Here is a 22734-nt window from a genome sequence, read left to right as displayed (position 1 = left end):
TTTCAAGGCAGGAGACTCTCCCAGCCCTACCTGGAGATGCCTTTAGGGACTGAAGGCGAGTCCTTCTGCGATCAAAGAAGATGCTCTGTGACTGAGCAACAGGCCTGCCCAAATAAGAACACAGGGATCTGTGTTATACTGAGTCAGACTGTTGGTCCATCTAGCTCAGTATTGTCCACACTGACTGGCAGATCCAGAGAGGAGCTTTTCGCCCGCCCTGCCTGGAGATACCATTGGGGATTGAACCTGGGACCTTCTGCATGCTAAGCTGGTGCTCTGCCACTGAGCTACAGCCCTTCCCCTAAACATGTTGACTTGGAACCTCCGAGCCCAGTACTGGCTACACTGACTGGCAGCGGCTCTTCAGGATTTCAGGTAGGGAGTCCCTCCCAGCCCTACCATTGGGGACTGAGCCTAGGGCCTTCTGCATGCACAGCAGATCCACTTTCTCCCTTGCTGGAACTCCTTCCCAGAATGCCTCAGAGGATGCCACCACTCCCTCCACCTTCCTCCGGCCCCTTCCCAACGCCCCTCTTTTCTCGGCAGGCATTGGCACAGCCCTCCCACCCTCCTCCCATCCTGAAACTAAGCCTGAGCCAAACACATCTTCCTCCTGTTTCTCCTCGCCTCCAGCATCCTCCCCTCCCCTTGTACTGAATTTTTCTTTGTAAGCATCTAGGGGCAGGGACTTGTCTTCATATTACTCTACAAAGCACCATACACACTGACACTGCCCTATAAACCAACTTTCGCCAACCTGATGCCCTGCAGATGTTTGGGCCAACAACTCTGGTTATGGCCATGCTGCCTGGGGCTGACCAAGTCTCAAGCATCTGGAGGGCCCAGCGTATGGCCTGAAGGCATGTGAGGCCACCACCTAGCTGAAGCTAAGCAGGACTGGGTCTGCTCCGTGCCTGGATGGGAGACCACCTGGGAACCACAGGTATGCCACCTTGGGTTCCATGGTGAAAGAAAGGCGGGGTATAAATGTAACAGATAAATATAAATAATTACATGGGCCTTTGGCCTGATCCAGCTACAAGGCTCTTCTTAAGTTGTTAAGTGGCCACATTTTTAAAAAAATTACATGGGCAATACTGCATCGCAACTGGCCCTTCGTGGTTTATCAGAAATAAAGGTGGCAAGAACTGCAGCGGAATGGAGTCGCTGCTGCTCCAATCGTCTTTCCCTGCGTGAGACCTTCCTCCACCACCACCACCACCCTTGCACATTTATATGCTCAGCGCACTTACATGCTGTCTCTGAATCTCTGCTCATCGTACTTCTCGAAAATATGCTGCCAGGCAAGGATGTTGACCACGCCCACTGCCCCAGTGATCATCACCATCAGAGTGAGCTTCACCATGTGGCTGACTTGCACCAGCATGATGGTGGCAATGAGTGCCAATACGGCGATGTAGCTGTAGTACTTGGGTTGCTCCACACAACCCCTCGAACGCGGCGCCGGCACTGTATAGTTGAAAGCGGTGTAATACTGCTGGCAGCTGAGCTATGAAGGCAGAAAAGGAAGCTTGGAGAACTGCGCTTGTTCCTTTTCAGCAACTACCTGCTCCTTAGCTGACTGCCCAGTCTCCAGTGGAGGAAAGCATTTGTTTCAAAGGGAACAACAGGTCTCACTCAGTAAACATATGGAGACTGTCACTAGTTGTTTGTTTATTCCATGTATGAATCATGTATGAATGCAAATTGATAAGTACTGGCTTGGTTAGGGAAAGTCTAGAATAAGTCTAGGCGGAATGTGTTTATCTGTGATTATTTTTATTTGCTCTAATGCAAACTTCCCTAACCTGCTGCCCTCCAGATATTTTGGACTCCAAAACTCATCAACCCCAGCCAGTGTCAGGGTTGATGGGCGCAAGAATCCAAAACATCTTGGAGGGTACCAGATTGCAGAAGCCTACTACTCAACTACTCAAACTGTAATTCTAGGTCGTTTTCTCAGACTGTTAACTTGTTGCCTTACAAAAACTCTAACCAAACGTGTAATTTGGGGAGAGGGGGAACAGATTATTCTTGTTATTCACCCACACCCAAATGCCATGCCACTCTTCCCCAATATAAGGAGGAATTAAAGTCCAAAAGGTTAAAGAGCTGTTTAGTGGAAGCACATCAGCAGGGGAAAGAGGTACACGCTTGGTGGCAGTGGTGATGTTAACTAGAAGGCAGGGCTGGTTTGCTTGCCTTCCTTCCTGTCCTGATGCAGGTGACTTAACTTGGCCCTCCCTCCATCACCATTTACTTCTTCACACATTGCATAGTTAGTGTGGGATTCTCTGCCATGGTGACAGCCACCAACTTGGATGGCTTTAAAAGGAGCTTAGGCCAATTCTTGGAGGATAAAGCAATCAAGGGCTATTCGTCATGATGACTGCGTACCACCCTCCAGTATCAGATGCAGTATATCTGGGATATTCCTCCCCCATCCTTGCTCTGAGCAATCACAGGGCAGCATATCCTTGGAAATAACAGTTTCCCTCCTGGACCCTTTCAGAATGCAAGAGATTATCCTTGAATCAAGCTTTTGTTTTTTCAGCGAGAGATCAGAAGTCTCCCTCACTCCCCACCACCACCACCGGCAGCCCTTTCTTAAACCTCACCAAGGTCTTCCAGCATGGAAATAGCAGGCACTTCCATTATCAGCAGCCCCAGCACGGAAGGGTTCAAGGTCTGGCCAATTATTAACAGGTTCTAAAAATAATCAGCTGCAGCTGGCCTTTTGCTAATTTCCCTTAATGACCTGCACCGCACAGTTCTGTAAACAGTTATCGGCTCGCCCACAAAGCAGAGAGTTCACAGAGATGTCAGCCACATGTAGCACAAGGGGGCTTAGAAAGGGGGGGCAGCGTGGTGGGGGACCTCCAGGCCCAGGATCGCTCCCCTCCAAATGGGCTTACACCGGCCTCTTTTCTCCCCTGGAGTTGGTTTGTTTCTAATAAAAAGCAGCCTTGAGGGCTGCACCTGGAAGCAGGAGGGGTGGGGAGGGGGAAAGAGGCTGCTTAACTCTTCCCCTTCCTGCTATCTGACCATTAAAAGTAGCCCACCCTGCCACCACTTTCCCATATTGTGCCCCGAGCAGGAAAAAAAGCAGCTGGAGAAGGGGTATCGGTTGCTGGTGCCCACTGGGACTCGTGGGGCCGAAGGCAGGGAGACCAACAGGTGGCGCCAGAGGCAATGACAGGCAGGAGGGTGCGGCAGTGCTTCCTTCGCCCTAATGAACCAGCCTCCACTGGGAAGGGGTTAGCTGACAAATGGCAGGAGGGTAAAGGGTGAAGCAGCCCGTCTTCTGCTCCCAACTGCAGCCTCCCAAGGCTGCTTTTCAGTTTTAAAATTGCAATTTGGACTGCAAGTTCCAGGTGTAAGAAATTGTTCTTTTAGTGCAGCAGCACCTACACTTTGGAACTCCCTGCCTATTGACATCAGGCCGGTGCCTTCACAATACTATTTCTGGCCCCTGCTTAAAACATTTTTGCTCAGGCACACCTGTACAGACCTGTAGAAGCTGAAATGTGTTTTAATGTGTGTTTAGCTTATTGTTGGTTTTAATTAGTTTTTGAATGTTTTTAAATACCTCTTAACTATCTTTTATTACTAATTTTAATGCTTTATTGTATGATTTTTGTAAACCACTTTGGGGTTATTACAATCGAGTGGTATATAAACTTTATGAAATAAATAAATACACTGGGTGAAAAGGGACACAGAACTCTAGTTTGCCACAAGAGAAATTAAGGTGGTTTTCTTCCCTCCAGTGGTGGTAGGTTAAGGCAGCCTTCTACAACCTGGTACCCTCCGGGTGTTTTGGGGTGGCTGGGACCAATGGGAGTTGCAGTCCAAATCATCTGCATTTACAACCCAGATGAGGAAGGCTGTGTTAGAGCCGTCATTGCTTGTAGTGTACATATACCCATCACTTTTGTCCAACTAAAGCCAGAAGCTTTACAAAGCTTTACAAAGCTTTACAAACAGAAGCTGTTTGACTAGAGACAACAGCAAGGCAAAAAATATGAGCGCGACCACCACAGGCAATGATACTTTCCATATACAGTAGGGCCCCGCTTTACAGCACTTCGCTTTACAGCGTTCCGCTAATACAGCGGTTGTGAATTGTAGAAAGGCCCCGCTTTGCAGCGCTTGTTCCGCTTTTACGGCGGTTTTTTGCCGCCAGGCGCCATTTTGGTCAATGTAAGTCAATGGGATCCGCTTTACAGCAGTTTTCGCTTTGCAGAGGGGTCCGGAACGTAACCTGCTGTATGAGCGGGGCCCTACTGTAATACCATCTTTCAAAAAAAAAAAAAACCCTCCATTTTGCCTTCACTGCAAAATGAAACACTCCCACCTCCTACAATGACTCTTTTCAGAACGCTTTGGATGGTGGTGCAGGGAGAGAGCAGCTGGACAGGCAGAGGGCTGCTTTTTGTTTGTTCGTTTCAAGACTTGCTCACCATATCTTAGCAATGAGCTCTGTTTCTGCAATAATAGAATTTGCCATCAGATTAATTATTATTTCTGATATTCTCTATCTTTGCAGAGAGAATTTTGAAGTAGCAACTCTCCACACCTGGTTTCCAACTCATTCTTCTTTTCTGATTTGTTTTTTCAAAGAAAATCACTTTGAAATCATTGATAGTGTGATACTTTTATCAATCTACTCTCTTTGTGAGCTCTTGAAATGTGAACTCCCTTTCACGGATGTCAGTAAAGTGTTGATTGTAACTGACAGACAGAAAGCAGCAGGGCGGAATGAGGTGTTGATTGTAAGCAGCAAGGGGGAAGACACTGACTTGATTATCTGCCTTAATCTGCTCTGCAATGCACTTGAAAAGGAATGTAAACAGGCAATAACTAGAGAGTTCATAATAAAGATCGATACCAGTGGAGACTCGTGAATAAATAATGATTATAATATTAATAATTTTCTCCAAAGCAAAAAAAAATATCAGAGGAGATTGGAAAAATGAAAAGATATCGGAGGAAAAAGGAATCGGATCATTAACAACCACTAGAGGGCCACACTTAAAAACTAAAAGTAAAAAAGGAAAGGATTCCACCCCTACCATATCTACAATGTCTGCCATGGTGAGGATGAAAATGGCGGACATGGCCCACGTGTTCCTGGCCCATCTCGTCCTGTCGATCCAAGAGGAAAAAGCCACAAGCTTCTTGGGGAAAACCTGTAACGAGAGGCAGGAGTTAAAAAGAGGCGGGGAACCTTTTTTCGCTCAAGGGCCACAGACCTACAGAGGCAACTTTCCAAGGACTGCACACCATCAGTGGGTAGGACCACAATCAAAAGTAGGTGTGGCCAAGTACAAGGGGGTGGGGCAATGGATATGACTCAACGCTACACACAAACGCACACACACGCACCTCCACTGAGGCAAGCAAGAGGCATTATCCCAGTTCTAGGACATATTCCAGCCAGGCAAAAGCACTTGAGGATGTTAATTCAGGGATCCAATCAAGGCTAGTGCCTTGATTAATTGATTGCTTTGAGATTATTAGTTTACACTGTTATTAAACTGATGAATTAGTTTAGGCACTAGCCTGGCCTGGATCCCTAAATTCACAGGAGAACATGAAGCAGGACCTGTGAGGGGTATGGCCCTCAGAGAGCGAGTATGGTGTGGGGAGGGGTCTAGGGCTCAGGCTGCATTTGGCCCCCAGACTTAAGGTTGCCCACCCCTGCAGTAAAGAAGCAAAAACATCTTGCTGATCTCTTACATCTCAGTCAGGAGAAACTGACTGGGGAGGGGCCAACAGTTCAGTGGCAGAGCCCTCACTTTGCACGCAGAAGGCCCCAGGTTCAATCCCCGTCATCGCCATTTAAATGGATTTCGGGTGACACAGCCAGGAAGGGCTATGGAGGGCCTGCTGCCACACTATGCTACACGGAGATATTGTTTGACTTAGTACCAAGCAGCTTTTCAGGTTCGCAGAATGTCAAAGGGGACAGAGAGGCCTTGGTGAGTCCGTTCCTCACCCATGCAATCAAAGGGCACACATGGAGATTGTTTGCAACTGGGCTTGAACTTTGGGAGTTTCCAGGGATTGAGCATGTTCTGGAAGCTGCAGAAGACCTCCATATTTGGGTTGGCTTCCAATAGCTAGAGTTCAGGCAGGTGGCAGCTGGTGGTTCCATGTCAGTGGGGCAGTGGAATCCGCTCTGGGTTTTAGTCCGAACTTTCAAGGAGCTGAAGCATCTTGGACAGCTCCCTGAAAGTCTGAAGTAAAACCCAGAGCGGATTCCACTGCCCCACTGATACAGAGCTGCCACTGACTGGTTCAGACTTTAAACCTGTTGGCAAAGCCAGTATCAACACCCAGCATCCTCAGGGAGCTGCCAGAGCCCATCACCACTGCAGAGACTACCCTACCCTACTTGTCCTCCTCATGGCGCCCACCATTTTAATCTCCCAAGAGGTCCTGAAGCACCATCACCTCAAGCACTTTGGAGCACTGTGAAAAATATATAAAATGGTATCCAAAAGCCATCTGATTGCCACCCTGCGATCCCTTTAGTAGGAAGGGCGGGATATACATTTAATAAATAAATAAAATTATGGATATGCAATCACAATCCATGCAGACCTCGTGGTAACAATGGAAGGACTGGCTGGGGGAGGAATCATACTTTCCCAGACTACTGCAGACTGAATACTGGGAAAAATGAGTCATTGCCAGTGGAGAAGAGCTACCTTGGGGCTTGAGAGGATGCACCTGAGTACCCCAAAACAATTGATTAATGACTGCGCATCCACAGAATCATAGCATCGTAGAGTTGGAAGGGGCCTATAAGGCCATCAAGTCCAACTCCCTGCTCAATGCAGGAATCCAACTTAAGGCATCCCCGACAGGTGGCTGTCCAGCTGTCTCTTGAATGCCTCCAGTACTAGAGAGCCCACCACCTCCCTAGGTCATTGGTTCCATTGTCATATGGCACAGTTAGGAACTTTTTCCTGATGTTCAGTCGAAATCTGGCTTCCTGCAATGATCGAGAAGAGATCCCGGCCCTCCTCTGTGTGACAACCTTTCATGTACTTGAAGAGTGCGATCATATCTCCCCTCAGTCTTCTCTTCTCCAGGCTAAACATGCCCAGTTCTTTCAGTCTCTCCTCATAGGGCTTTGCTTCCAGTCCCCTGATCATCCTTGTTGCCCTCCTCTGAACCTGTTCATTGTATGTGTGTGTGTGTGTGTGTGTGTGTGTGTGTGTGTGTGTGTGTGTGTGTGTGTGTGTGTGTGTGTGTGTGTGTGTGTGTGTGTGTGTGTGTGTGTGTGTGTGTGTGTGTGTGTGTGTGTGTGTGTGTGTGTGTGTGTGTGTGTGTGTGTGTGTGTGTGTGTGTGTGTGTGTGTGTGTGTGTGTGTGTGCGCGCGTTGGGGGGGCGATATTGTGGGGAAAGGCTCTTACCCTAGGAAAGATGGCAGCCAGCGAGCAAAGGGTTAGGATCAGCAGCAGGATTTCACCAACAAGAAACGTCACGTAATTTGCTTGCAGCCTGCAAAGGAGAAAGAAAAACAGAAACCACCTCAAGATGTTACCAAAGATGGAAGCCCAGGATAAATGATTCCATCCTGACTAAGGAGACAGCAGAATTCTCTGCCAAAACAAATAACACACCATGTACTGCAGAGCAGCGTAGTGCAGTGGTTAGCCACTGGGTGACCTTGAGCCCACTGTTTCCATTCAGCCTAACTTACATTGAAGGGTTGTTGAACTGGAGCTCTTGGGCAACAGACCCGCTTCCACCCCCAAATTGGAATTTTTACAATAAGGAAAGTGATGGGAAAATGCCCTGGAATGCATATGGGATAACAATTGCTTGACATAACATCATGTAACCTGTCTGCAAACAAATCAGAATAAATGTTCAAGGAACAGCCAAAGTCGTATAACTTCCCCACAAACTGTGCAAACAAATCAGGATGAATGCTTAACATACAGATCAGCAGATAGCAACAGAGTCTACATTTAAAATGGAGTACAGGGGAGGCAGCAGGCGTTCAAATTAGGCTCTACTAGGTGCCATGCACAATTCATGCTGCATCCAGGGTGGCGCCGGAGACTGCCAGGATAAAGGCACCTCCAGAAGACCTGCTTTCTTCCAGCATTCATCCTGGTTTTCTTGTACAATGTGTAGGCAGAGGTTAAACTATGCCCAGTCTTTATTGAGCATTCATTCTGATATGTTTGTAGGGGGGTTATAGGACAATGAGCATACATCCCAATTTGCTCTTGGAGTGCATTTACATGTCTTCACACTATTTGTTCATTCCCCACTTTTCAATGCATTTCCGCCATCACTTTCCCAACCACAAAGTGTCCAAAGTTTTTTTCTTAAAGTGGATTTGTTGCGCTAGGACGACAAAGCACTTTAATCTCCTTTAATTGCGCAAACTTTAATTTCCCTCCCACAAAATACTGACAGAAGAACCCAAAGAAATAACGGCTGATTCCCCTGCCCCCATTTTTGAAATGCATGCCATTTTTGGTAGAGTCCTACCCGCCTTGAATGCAGACTAACATGGAGACACCCCCCCACAGAGTTAGCTACACTCACTCCGAATCAATGAAGATCTCCACCAGAGCGGTAAAGAACAGGACGACGCACGAACAGCTGAAGGCCGCCCCGCTCTGCTTCTCCTTTTCGACGGAGTAACGCGTCTCCATCTCTGGGTCAATGAAGCGCATGGATAAGCAGTATGTGGATCTACCCTTCAGCCTGCCACAAACATGAGACATGTGACCGTCACTTGGGAGAGCTTAGATTTCTAGAATGTTTGCATAAGAAGAGGCCTCAGGTCCAGGCTGGCCTCAAGCAAAAACTATGGGGAACTATGATAATATCTTACACCAAGCCATGTCACTGGCCCATCTACACCAGGACTGCTATCCACGGTCTCCGGCGGAGAGAGACCTTGTCCATCATCGGCTACCTGATCCTTCTCCGTGGAAGACATGGCTATCAATCACAGGCACCTTCTGTTTTAACTTGCCTGCCGAAAACCTTTCTGTTCCATCAGGCTTACGCAGGCAATTAAGAAGATGTCTTTTTGCAATAGTTGGCTTTTGTTTTTATTGTATTTTTAATGTTTTTTTACTGCACAGGTTTTTTTTAACTTGTTGGAAATCGCTTTGATGTTTTTAAATGAAACAGTAGTAAACAAATAATTTGTAAATAAATAAATGGCTACTGATCCTGATGGCTATGTTCTGCCTTCACTGTCAGAATTCCACTTGCTAGAAACCACAGGAGGGGAGAGTGCTCTTCCACTCAGGGCTTGCTTACGGGCTTCCCATTAGGGCATCTGGCTGGCCACTGTGAGAAGAAGATGTGGGGCTAGATGGGCCACTGGCTGGATCCAGCAGGCTCTTCTTCAGTTCTTATGAGATGCAGAGGTTTGAATCTGGCCTCTTTTGAGTGCAAAGGATATGCTCTACCATTGGGCTTTGATTCCTCCCTTCAGTTGTCCTCAGTTCTTGAAAATTCCCTTTGTTTCTGGTTATGCTGACAAACCATTAACTATAATGAGGGTTCTGGAATCGGTCTCATGCTAAACATAGTTTTGTATGGTGAGGATATGTTTAGATGAGCTTTGGGCTGCCTCCTTCTCCATTAGCACAGCCACAAAGATGAGTTTAGAAGCTTTCATTTCTGGTTTTGATTAACCACAACTCGTTGCATTGTCTGAACCCAACAATCCATGGTTAAAAACTGCAAACCATGGTTTATGAAGGTGGCTTGTTTCAGACAAACCACTGTTAAGATCAACCACAGTTTATCAAGTTCAGGCAGCATGACAACCTATGGTTAATCAAAATCAGAAGCGAAATCTTCCAATCGCCTCCTCAAAGCTGTGCTGGAGAAGGACGGGGGGAAGTGCGTGAGCTCCCAGGCTCATCTAAACTTGTTCCTGTCACCCTAAACTATGGTTTAGTGTGATGTCCAAATACAGCCAAGGAGATGTCATGCAGACAAGGCATAATGATGATACCCTCACTAAGCAGTTGTTTTTAAAGTCCATGACTTTTGGGGTTGTATTTTCTTTCCTTATCTGCAAACATGCGGTTGAAATGCAGGCTGGGCTATGTTGAGGACTCTCTCTATTCTCTACAAGCATAGAACAACACACAGAGAGAAGGTGGCATTCTGTTTTAATTCTGCTTCCTGAGAAGTTCAACTTTCCAGGTTGTTTTTTTTTTTAAGTATTATTATTTTTCACCAAAAGCAGGTATTTGTTCCCAGGGCATGATCTGAGGGCACACGCCAGTCCCATTAACTCTAGACACCAAGGTGCAGGGGAAGGAGACTTACGCCTGCACAGACTCTCTCTCCAACAAGGCCTCGTTGAGCAATTTGTTGAGTTCCTGTTCATTCTCTGAAGCATCCACCACCCTTTCTGCCAGGTCACGCAAGCGCAGGCGCCTTCGTGGGTTGGGAAAGGAAGGATTCACCACCTGAGCAGAAGGGAAAAGCCAGTTTGGTGTAGTGGTTAGGGTGTCAAACTAGGACCTGGGAGTCTAGGGGTTCAAATCCCTACTCCACCCATGAAGGTCACTGGGTGATCTCGGGCCTATCACCTTCTCTCTGCCTAACCTACCTCACAAGGTTGTGAGGATAAAATTGGGAGTGGGAGAACCATGCATGCCACCTTAGGCTCCTTAGAGGAAAGGTGGGATATCAATGCAATAAAGTAATTTTTAAAAAATTAAAAAGGGAAAACAAATATTCAAAAGCAGAGGCCAGCAAATGTGTGTATGTACATACTCATGCGTGCACACGCACAAGCGCACTCCGAAACAGCTCTTCTTCACAAGAAATGATGCAAAAATAAAGGGCCTACTCAAACATAATAGACTTCCTGTAGGGCCCTCCTCCTCCTTCGTCCTCCCATCATCAGAAGCGTGGCAGGTGAGAGACCTTCTCCGTCAAGAAGTCTCCTCTTTGAAATGCTTTCCCCAAACGTGTCTGCCTGGTATCCACTCTGCTGAAGACTTTTGTATTATTACCCAGATATTCCAGCCTATTCAGTAGCAGCTGGTGATGGATGCTTAAGGCTTCCATCCAGCTTTGTCCCCTGGTTATGGCTCTGTGGCTGCTAGGGTTTTATTGTTGTCAAGATGGTCTTGTTACTGATCTTTGTAAGCCCCTCTGGAAATCTTTTTCTGCTGAAGGGCAGGATAAAAATGCTTCAAATAAATAAACAGAGTTTTTATACTGTATTTCCTTTAAAGTGTGCAGCACTCCAGGAGACTTGTCCTAAAGGGGGGGGCAGTTATATATTAACCAAAGAAACAAATAACAATGCACTGGGTTTGCAAAATTTGTTTAACTTCCATATGCTGCAGAAGCAGCTTTTCTTGGGACAGAATGTGAGCATTGCTTGCTAGTATCCTGGTTGTGCATCCATCTTTCCTAGTCCCAGCCCCATACCCTGGTGTCCAACTCCTCCGCCTCGTCCGGGGTGGTGCAGGTGGTGTTAATGCTCCCGTTGCACTCTTTGGTGTTGATCAGCTGTGGCGAGTTTCCATGGGAGGATGAGACAGACAGCTTCTGCACAGAAACAAAAATTGGACAATGGAGGTCAAAGCGAGGGATGAGGCCTTCCAAAACTGGGATGGGAAGTTTGGGGTTTGGAAAGGGGAACCTGGTTCCACATCATCAAAACACTGACCCCCGCTGTCCCCCCCCTTTGGCACACAACACCATGCAAGCCAGATTTCTTGTGAACTGCTATTATGCACCAAGGGCCCTGTTTGTGTGTGTGTGTCCTTTGCAACATGTCACTGACAATAATGCATTAAGAATAGTGCATTAGTGGTGGATTTATACTGGACCACCCACACATCATTCTGATCTATTTGTTGTTCCGCGATCCTTTCCCCCAGTGTTATCACATGATTGCCATCTGGAGGGGCACTCGTGAGCTGTAGTGCAACAAAAAGCAGGACCAAAAAAATAAGCCACCCAGAGCATTTGTGCTATGAACTATTACAAGATTTCAGCAGTAAGTTACATGACATGCTCTGATTGGAAATGAAGCACTTTGTCCGCTCCAAAAGCTTTGCAGGTGCAAACAGTATTGACAGCGGGATCACACTGAACCGCCCTGATACCCTCTTGAGCACAAATCTTCATGAACACACAATAAAAAGGACACCTGGAGGGGCTCTAGGAACACAGAAATTGCAACTTTTCAGGAGGTCAAAGTAAAAATAAAAACAAAAATAAGCTGAAGGCCAATCTAAACATTATGGTAGCATATATGTGTGTCTAAACAAAAAAAAATCTGTTCTCATGAAAAGCTAGTGTGTCTGATTGAGAACCTTCTTCCTGACATGCTAGTTTTCTATGTCAAGGGATGTTTATTTTTATGTTTAATTTAATGCTATAGACTAAGTAACTATTTATAAATATCTTGGCGTAGTATTACACTCATCGGGTAACTGGCAAGCTCAGGCCAAATGTGCGCGGATAACTGCCCAAAGAAGTGTAAATGCCCTTCTTTCGTTCTACTACACTAAGGGTGGCCAACACATTCCATCAGTCTTAAAAGTATTTACCTCCAGAATTGTCCCACAACTACTATATGGTACCCAGGCTAGCGCATGTACAAACTTTTCCTTATTAGAAATAGTACGAACAAAATTTCTTAGATCCACCTTAGGAGTCCCAACCTGTGTATCAAATAACATTTTACGGCTGGAAGCTGGTCTTCTAACACTGGAATCACGTATTTGGATCCTTAAATTAAAATTTTTGTTAAAATTAGTGTTTCTTCCAGTGGGATTGGCTCCTTTAATGACTCCTTCCATTCGGAGTGGAGAAATTCCTTAGTACTAAAACTTACATCTTTAGGCCTATCCCTGCCCTTTCTTCTTTCTATGGGATTCCAACAAGCTAACTTATTAATTACCAAAAGAATTTTGGACACAGAAATACAAAATCAACGCTCTTTTAGATACATCAATATAAACGGGGAACCAAGTAGCTCGCCCTATATGCCTGCGAATCACTTGAGGATCTTAGTGGACTATAGAATAAGAAAAGCATTCACGAAGGCCAAATACAATGTTCTACCCTCTACCTTACTAAACAGTAGATATCAAAAAATACCACTCTTACAGCGTGTCTGCCCATGTGGCAGTGGCTCTTTAGAAAACATCGATCATGTCCTGTTAAATTGTGAATTTTATGAGTTAAGACAGCGATTTATTACTCCTCTTATCCAACGAATCCCAGGCCGAGATTCTGCATTATATACAAAATACCTTTTAGCAGATGTGGACCCTTCTGTTACATTCCCAGTTGCAAGATATTGCGCTGCAGTAATAAAGCAACGCACCTTGGTGGTTCCACACGGTGTTTTATAATTTGATAGCTTTTTAAAAATATCTTAAATCGAACAAAATTTTGTTCATTTTACTTAAATGTATGTATCATTGGATATTGTTTTACTGCTGGTCTCTGGCCGTACTAATAAAGATTGATTGATATGTTTAATTTGTTTGGGTTTTATGCGTTTAATCATGAGAGCCTCAACCTGCAATCTGGAGCGGTACAATCCTGGCATGAGTCCAACATTGAAAGTGTGGCCTTTTCTGGCTGGGGCTGACAGGGAATTGCAGTCCAAACATATGAAGGGCACCAGGTTGGCAAAGGCTGATTTTACATTTTTATCATTTAAATCACAAGGTCAGTAGCTGCCTTGGGGCTACATTTAGGGAAATTAGGGTATAAATCTTTCAAATAAATACATACATTGGTGCTGTTAAATGAATATTTTTTTAAAAAAATCATTAATGGACAAACCAAAAAGTGCCCCCAAAGCAGATTAAAACTGGAAGTAACAACATCATTTTTAAAAAACAGTTGTTCCTTGCAGAAGCTGATGGCTAGCAGAAAATTAGATGCCGTCATGCAGGTCCCGCACATTTCTGCAGAATCCAAGGAGTGTGTTGGTGGCAGGCAGGCACTTTCTGTGCAACACAACATACCCCAGCTCTAGATCATGCTGAGAGGGAGTTTAAAGCACAAGCCAGCGTCTGACATTTAAATTGGTGCTGGCTGTTTTAACTCCCATCTGAATGGACAATGGGGATTGTTAATCAACTGTATCGATCCTCCCTGCCCAAGTGGATTGAAATGGAAATGTAGGGCATAAGGAGATAGAAATTGGGAGAGGGAAGCAAACTCAGCCATCAAATCCCTCTTTATTCTTTCACCTTCAGCAGCTTTCCCAAGCTGGTGCCCTCCCGATGTGTTGGTCTACAACTCCCATCAGCCCCAGCCAGAACAGGCCTCACTTTCACTGGTCAACTCATGCCAGGATTGTACCACTTCAGTCTGTAGGTTGGGGCTCACATGAATAAATGCAATAAATAAATAAATAAATAAATAAATATAAACATCCCTTGACATAGAAAACTAGCATGTCAGGAAGGCTGTCAGTCGTGACATGCTAGTTTTTCATGTGAACAGAATTTGTTTGTTTAGACACACAGATATGCTGCCATAACATTTAGAATGGCCTTCAGTTTGTTGTTTTTGTTTTTGTTTTCACCTTGACTTCCTGAAAGGTTATAATTTCTGCATTCTTACGACCCATCCAGAAATTTTTTTAAAATTGTGCATTCATGAAGATTTATACTCAGGATGATATCGGGGCAGTTATAGAAGATCCTGCTTTCAATACAGTCATTAGGAACACATACATCTGTCCTGCCAATTAGCCCACTTCTGATGCAAGAAAAATCACGGCAAGGCTGATCTCCCATCATTCTCGCTTTGAAGTGCCCAGTTTTGTCTGTTTTCTGATTAGTTTCCACTTGTCTGGCTCAGTGAATCTGTAACGCTCACGCCCTCCCAGGTCCTAGTCCGACACTCTAACCGCTGCACCACACTGATCACTAGGGCTGTTTTGGCAGTGTGGAGAGGTTTTCATATGGAGACAAAAATAAAATAACCTACTCCACAGATAAGCAACATGGCACTCTCCAGGCATTACTGGACTACAACTCATCCATGAGCATTGGCCCTACTGACTTGGAGTCCAGCAACATCTGAACGGCATCTCTGATCTACTAAAATGGCTATTCCCAAACTATCTTAATGCAGGAAGTTACAAGCCTGGTACCAGAGAAATACAAGTCAAACCTTCCTTTGCTCCCAAAGGAGCGGTGAAGTGCCAGCCCCAAACACTAGGCAAGTGGGACTTCTGTCCAGATTGCCAGGGACACTCACCACACCATTGATCCCATTCTTGATGGGCTGCTTGGGTACAAGCACGAGGTAGGTGACAATCCCCTTCTCCTTCAGGTAGTCACACCGCGATCCGCCGTCTCCTGGCTCCACTTCAAACTCTCCTTTCAAGCAGTCCATGGTGTTCTGGGAAATGTGTACCCGCCTGCAAAAACCACATCAAAAGGTAGCCAGCCAGATTTCAGAGATGCTCAAGGAGGAGACTGAAGAAGAAGATGGAACGGAGGTGGGGAACATCTGTGGGCCTCCAGTTGTTGGACTCCAACTCCCATCAGCTGTGACCATTAGCCATGCTGACTGGGGCTGATGGAGTCCAGCAACATACAGGGGGCCACAGATATTCCCCACCTCTGCTCTACAGGCTCAGGAACCCCCAGAATTTACACCAATCCCCTAAAACAACAGGGGTTACAATTTGGGTTTTGGAAATGAACGAGTCCTTGAATTTGAAAAAGGAGAAAAAGGTTTTTAAAAAGAGCATTTATTTAAGGAAGGGGAGCATGTCTTTATACAACACATGATTAAGCTACAGGACTCATTGCTACTGGGTGTTGTGATGAGTGCTTGCATAAACAAGAACCTGCATCAAGGCCAGATTTTCATCTTGAAGACCTGGATTTACAACTCACCTTTGTCAAGGACTTAATGCGTGACTTGCGGTGTCATAATTTATAAAAGGACCAACACAACAGAGGCAACATTTACTTATTTACATGTAAGATCTCTAACCAGCCCTTCACCATAAGGCCCCAGGGCAGGTATAGCGGCCCAGTTCACACATCACATTGACTCAGTTTAAAACAAACTACGGTGTATTGTGAACACACAGCATGATAGTGCACCGGCACCATGGCAAAACTGTCTGCTCCTCCACTGCTGCTGCAACACTATGGATGAAACAAACCAGAGTCTGGCTCGTCATATCGTCCAAGCATGGAATCATGGTTTGTTCCCGTCAAACAAACCATGAGCAGCAAGCCAAGAACGCACCTCGGTTATTGTTAGTATTATTTATTAGACTTGCTAGTTGCTTTTTACCCAAAGGTTTCTAAGTGGCTGACAGCACATTTAAACACAATTATACCATAAAAACAGAAGAAAACAAACCCCGTTTGTCTTCCGCCAAAAACTGTTATTCATCTCACTAACCGCTGCGATGAAATTACAGAACACAGGAACTTAATTATGTAAATTACATTGTCATTACGTTATTCTGCCTCATCCATTTCAGCACAAAGGAAGCACAATGCAAATGAGGCTGGGGGATGTAATGAATTTCATATAATTTGCAGACTGGAATTATTTCTGTTCTGGACCTGAGGCAATTTCCATCAGAATTCTCTGACATCCATAACATTGACCCAGCCGCACAACAGAGTCCAGCATTTTACTTTCTAGCCATCAAGCTCTCATGTTGGAATTGAATCCCCCCCCCCCAAAAAAAAATCTGGCCTCCACAGAGCCATGACTGGTCAATGTTTCCAAATTTCAGGGCTGTGTGTGGGGGGTGGTGGTGTTGTCCCTTCTAAATAAAGCCCCTTCGCCTCCTCCCAGGCACACCAAAGGCCCATGCCATTGACCCTCTCAGAAGAATGCAGATTTATTAGATCTCTTTGCTTTCTGGCTGGCTGCGTCTGACTGATTCTTGCCCTAAAGCAATCATTTCCGACAGCGTACATGTCAGAGTGCACTCAGATTTATTTGCATTCCATCATAACTGTCAGGAGGTAGAGGAAACAAGGGCAAGTAGACAATTGACAGCATCGGGGAGGGGAGGGGAAAAGGACCCCGCAAGGAGTAGTGGGCCCCCTCAACCCTATCAGGACCAGGGGTGGGCAAGTCTGTCCATTTTGGTTTCTCTTAGTGTGTCATTATCCAATCTTAAGTTTGGTTCAGTTTGTGACTTTTTTGGGGGGGGGGGAATCCTCTTGAAAATCCATTATCATTTTAGTGCAAATTTCTCCTAACATTCCCATGTTTGCATGCCATTTTGCCCAATATGCACATTTTTGCGAAACAATGTTCCCTTGTGCAATGCATTTTTGTGTGTTGGCTTCATAAATATACACATTTTTATCCAGTATATGCATTTTTGTAGAGATCCAGTATATGTATTTCTGGAGAGAACTGCATGCAAATTTTGGAGAACTGTGAATTTTGAAAGGTGGCTTTGTTTTAGTTTGTGTATTGTTTTGGAAAGTATGGATTAAATCGGTTTCACCTTTAAATGTGAACTGGATCAAATTTCTTACCCATACCTAATCAGGATGCCTTAGAAATGAATCCAGTGCCTTCTTGAACCAAACAACATACAGTATGCCTTCCATAACATTCCCATAGCTTTGAAAGGGATGGACTGGCCCTCTTACTGGATCTGCCCAGAACCTCATGGGTTCTGGCTGCTGGATGGGTTAGAAAGCTGATCCTGATTCTTCAGAAAAGTGCAGTTTTTGACCGAATTGTGTATTCCTGCTTGCTTGCAATAAACCCAAAAGGAAATACATGGATCTCAATGTCTACGACATGAAGATGACCATGAGATTCAAAAGCCTATATTTTTATGCTAGAACCACACAAGAAGTTGCCTTATACTGACTGAGTCAGGCCATTGGTCCATCTAGCACAGCATCGTCTACACTGACTGCCAGCGGCTCTCCAGGCGTTCAAACAGGGAGTCTCTTACAGCCTTACCTGGAGATGCTGGGGACTGAACCTGTATGAAAAGCAGATGCGCTACCACGGCATTACGGCCCTTCCAAAGAAGACAGAACCCAGGCTGCAATGGCATAGCTGGTCTCATAAATTAGAGGTGCCCACAATTTCCCTTATGTGCAATATACATCGTAAAAATGAGCTTCTTCTGCACTAGAGCAGGGGGTGGGGAATCTGTGCCCCTCCAGACGTCATTGGATTCAACAAGTCCCATCAGTCACAGCCAGCATGGCCAATGGGCGGGGATGATGGAAGCCCCAAACTTCTCAAGGACCACAGATTCCCCACTCCCTGCTTTAGAGGAACAAAGTATGAAACCACTTTATCACAGAATAATAGAGTTGGAAGGGGCCTATAAGGTCATAGAGTCCAACCCCCTGATCAATGCAGGAATCCAGGTTACAGCATACCCAACAGACGGCTGTCTAGCTGCCTCTTGAATGTCTCAGACATCTCCTTGAACGTTCAGACTAAAATCTGGAGTGGATTCACTGCCCCACTGACACTGAAGCCACCAGCCTTCACCGAAACCACAAATTTCACTTAACACAGTTAAGTGGCAAAAATTCTATCCACATGTTGTATCCTCTTCCTGACCTTCATTTTACCCTTACAGCAACCCTCTGAGGTAGGTTAAACTGAGATTAAGCTGAATGGCCCAAGGTCACCCAGTGAGATTCATGGCCGAGTGGACATTTGGATCTGGTTCTCTGTGGTCCAGTTTGACACTCTAACCTCTAGACCACACAGGCTGTTATAGTACTAGCATAAGGTTATGAAGATAGAAAAGAAACAGTATTCATCTATCTTTTCTGTTCCTTTTATCTTCTTTATTTCTCAGTGATCTCACTCAATTTGCTCATCTCCACAAATCTACAGGAGAAACAAACCACGATCCCTGGCTTAGCATTCTGTCCAAATCAGGGATTATAGTTTGTCTCACTTAAACAAATCACAATCAGTAAGCCAACAACAAACAATTAGTTACTACAGATGATGGTTTGTTTGGAGCAAAACAAACCACAACCCCCAGTTCAGATGTAACATGAGCCAAGTATGGTGGTTTATTTTTCCTGCACAACAGCAGGGGGAACAAAATGGGCAAGACTGCTACTTTTGCAGTGAACCATGAACTATGGTTTACTGTGACACATAAACAAGACGATAAAAACAGCAGAAGTGAAATCCCATCCCCAAGGGAACACTCACCCTGGGATGCCACCTGCTTCCATCTTGTTAGCCACTGTCACATCTGTGGACCACACGTCATACTGCCAACGCTTCTGACCCAGAACTCCACCCAGGACTGTGCCACTGTGTACGCCTACACGCATGTCCACATCTGTTTTGGTCTTCTCTCGCACATAGCTTGGGTAGAAGGAGTCGACACTTGATACAGTTCTTAACAACCAGCCCCATCAACTCACAGATAAGCCAGCTAGCATCTGTTTGTTATTAACAGATCTGGAAGTTCAGCTGCCTTTCCTGTAAGCTTTTCAAAGCTTTAAAGGAGCACTGAGGTTAATTAGAAGGACACTCAACCTTTGTGCTTCGGTTTCAGAAATTACTTTTGCTCTCCGCAAAGGGTGAGGAAACTCAAGTATCTGAAGAAGAGATTCTGGGCAGACACTGTGGCAGTTTTAGCTGTATTGTTCCTACTGCCTTCAGTGTATATGGTGCTTTAGGTCCCTGCCCCAAGGAGCCTCCAATCTAAAATTTGACATTGGGGAAACAGAGGAAGGGAGGCAGCCCTAGACAGGGCTGCAATACGAGATCATTTCAGCTACATGTGATTAGTGTTAGGCCATTTTCAAACTGTCATTATTTTGTGGGTAGGAATCAGTAGCAAACACACAAATTTAGGTTCCACAATTAAAATGGATTGGGAGCACTTATTTATTATTTATTTATTTCATTGTGCAACAAACCCACTCTGCCCCCCCCACACAAACAAGTAAGAAAAATGACAGGGAAATGCACTGGAGAGTGTTGAAACAACAGCAGCGTCAGGTAATGTTGTATTAACATCCACACAAACCAATCAGAATGTGAGATCAGTGAGAGATATAAAGGCCTGGGAGAAAAAATTGAAACATTTTGGGGGGGAGGGGTTTTTTCCACTTTTTCTGGTTTCTCCCTGGTTTTTCAGGGGGTGTATGGGGGAAAGTCCCCCCCCCATTTTTCTGGGATTTTTTCCCAGCCTTCACATCTCTATGCTCAATAAACAGGGACATCATATAATTGCCACGCAAATTTGTGCTAAGGATTCAGGATGGATGCTCCACAAACAGGTTGTCTGGAAGAGCCCTGCGTTGCAGACTGAGTTGCAGAATGGCACACAGGAACGAGGGGTTTGTGGCAAAGGCTTCACGTGCAAGGTGGGTTTTGATAAAGGATCTGACTAAAGTTAAGAGAGGCACTGACTGAAGAGTACGGATTCTTAAATAGCACAGTCATGGAAAGGAAGGACTTGAGTTTGTGGCAGTTTCAAAGTACAGCTCTGCAACCCATCCCTGCTCTCTCCCTCTGTGTCACTAAAATTAGAGCGATCGTTCCTTGTTTCTATAACTAAGCTAGTAAGCCAGTTTTTGTTGCTATCCCCTAGTAATTTTCCATAAACATCTAATTTCAGGGCCAGAATTTTCCATCCCTGAGCTCAGCACTGACTTTCATTTTAGAAAAAGAGGAGGAATAATTACCTGGAGAGATGTTGCTTAGTTATAACTCTGTGGGTGGAAAGAAGATCAGTTGAAAAAGGTCTCCAGCTACAAAGGTTTGCAGCTCAAAACCAGCCACACTTTATAGAATTTTAAACAATTAACCTTGAGGGGGAGAACCACTAGGCGCAGGATCACTTGCTTGAAATGGGGGAAAAGAAGAATACTTGCTCAGATCAGAGAAGACCAGTAGGGTAGAGGAGGGAAGAAAGATGGTCCAAAGATCACAGCCCAATCTTACCTGTATGAGATCCACGTGTACCAAAAGAACCTGCCAAAATTTTGGCAGCAGATCTTTGATCCAGTAGATTTCACAAAATAGCAAGGAATGTCCCCTGAGAGTGTTGCCAAAGCAAGTAATCTTTGTTTAAATGAAAAAGAAAGCACAAAGGAAAGGGCTCCTCCAGAGCACCTGTTTATTCAGCATGCATCAGGATTACCTTGCACAAAGCTTACACGGAGGTTAGACTATGCCCAGTCTTTACTGAGCATTCATTCTGATTTGTGCTTTTATGACTACAAGCATTCATTCTGCATTCATCAGGATTTGCTTGCAGGCTGCTTACAAGTCTTCCCATTAATTGTTCGTTCATGCCACACTTTTCATTGCATTTCACCATCACTTTCCAAACAGCAAAAAGTCCTTTTAAAACAAATGGGGGATTTGTTGCGTGAAGGTGACAGAGCCCTTTAATCTGCTTTAATTGCGCAAACCTAACATTCCCATACAGTCTTGAATTCCTCCTGCAAAATACTGACAGTCCGGAGGCACCCAAACAAATGAAGAAAGCTGTGAAAGGAAAAGGAAAACAAAGCCAGACTCAAAGCCAAGAATAAGATGCACAAAAGCTAGAAGGGGGGGAGGGAACGCTTACGAAATTGCCTCCACCATAGCAAGACCCATCAGAATAGAGCAAACAGCGTGGTCATCTCGGTAATCAGGCAGCCCACAGATGCAGTAGTAACAGTCTCCCAGGATCTTGATACGCAGCTGGTGGTATTTCTGGAAAAGCAGAATACAGAAAGAAAAAAGTAAAATAGCAACAGAACATAACCTGGAAACCCGTGCTGTACTTTTAAATCTTCAAATCGCCCCCCCCCTCCCGCATACACATCATGCATTTAAAGCACAGTTTCCCCCAAAGAATCCTGGAAATTGTAGTTTGCCCCTCAGAGAGCTTCCATTCTTAGCATCCTGAACAAACTACAGTTCCCAGTTCCTAAAATATTCATTAAAAATACTGATAAAAGCAAACATTAAAAACAATTTAACAGAATACTTTTAAACATAAAGAAAATCAGCCATTTTAAAACAATTCTACATAGTAATATTACTTGTTAAAATTACATGTCTGATCAGGCTTGTCAAGACAAAAACGTTTTTAGCAAGCAACAAAAACAATACAGCCTAATATCAATGGGCAGGGAGTTCCAGAGAGTAGGCACTGCCACACTGAAGAATCAATTACTTGCAAGTGTGGAATGAGCATTATGTGGCACTTGTAAAAGTGCCAGTTTCACAAAACAAAGCATTCAAGTAGGCACATATGGTGGTAAGGTGGTCCTCCAGGTAAACCAGTCCCAAGCTGTTAAGGCCTTAACATACTAACACCTTGAATTTGCCCTGTAACAAAAGGATAGCCAGTGCAGATCTCCGAGCAGGAATGTAGTATGGTGACAGGGTCGCACTCCTATCAGCAGTTGTACTGCAGCATTCTGCACTAACTGCAGGTTCTGGACCAAACTGAAGGGGAGCTCCACATACAGTGTGCTGTGCAGCAATCCACTCTGGAAGGGACCAATGCCTGGACTACTTTGGTCAAGCTGCCCTGAGCCAGGGACAGCCAGAGTCACTGCACCAGCTGAAGCTGATAAAAGGCGCTCTTGGCCACTGAGGCTACCTGAGCCTCCAGTGACAAGCTGGATCCAGATGCACCGCCAAATTGTGAACCTGCTCCTTCAAGGGGAGTGCAACCTCAACCAAGGCAGGCAGTCGGCCAATGTCTCGGGCCTGGGAACCACGTAA

At 45.1% G+C, this 22734-nt stretch overlaps 1 protein-coding gene across 1 annotated transcript in view; it reads right to left on the bottom strand.

The window, feature by feature from the left end:
• The window catches only part of ADCY3 (adenylate cyclase 3), a 122301-nt gene that overhangs the window by 9445 nt on the left and 90122 nt on the right, over positions 1-22734 (bottom strand). The window contains exons 6-14 of the mRNA XM_061625841.1: positions 21584-21711; positions 19201-19359; positions 15262-15424; positions 11452-11571; positions 10333-10475; positions 8578-8739; positions 7428-7515; positions 5076-5192; positions 1254-1510 (exon numbers count right to left, since the gene is read on the bottom strand). Of these exons, the coding sequence (XP_061481825.1) occupies positions 1254-1510; positions 5076-5192; positions 7428-7515; positions 8578-8739; positions 10333-10475; positions 11452-11571; positions 15262-15424; positions 19201-19359; positions 21584-21711 (1337 nt within the window). The remainder of the gene's footprint in view (positions 1-1253; positions 1511-5075; positions 5193-7427; positions 7516-8577; positions 8740-10332; positions 10476-11451; positions 11572-15261; positions 15425-19200; positions 19360-21583; positions 21712-22734) is intronic.

This window comes from Rhineura floridana, chromosome 4 (genome assembly GCF_030035675.1).
Source record: "Rhineura floridana isolate rRhiFlo1 chromosome 4, rRhiFlo1.hap2, whole genome shotgun sequence".
NCBI classification, from domain to species: Eukaryota; Metazoa; Chordata; class Lepidosauria; order Squamata; family Rhineuridae; genus Rhineura; species Rhineura floridana.
This window is presented reverse-complemented; position numbering and strand designations above follow the sequence as displayed.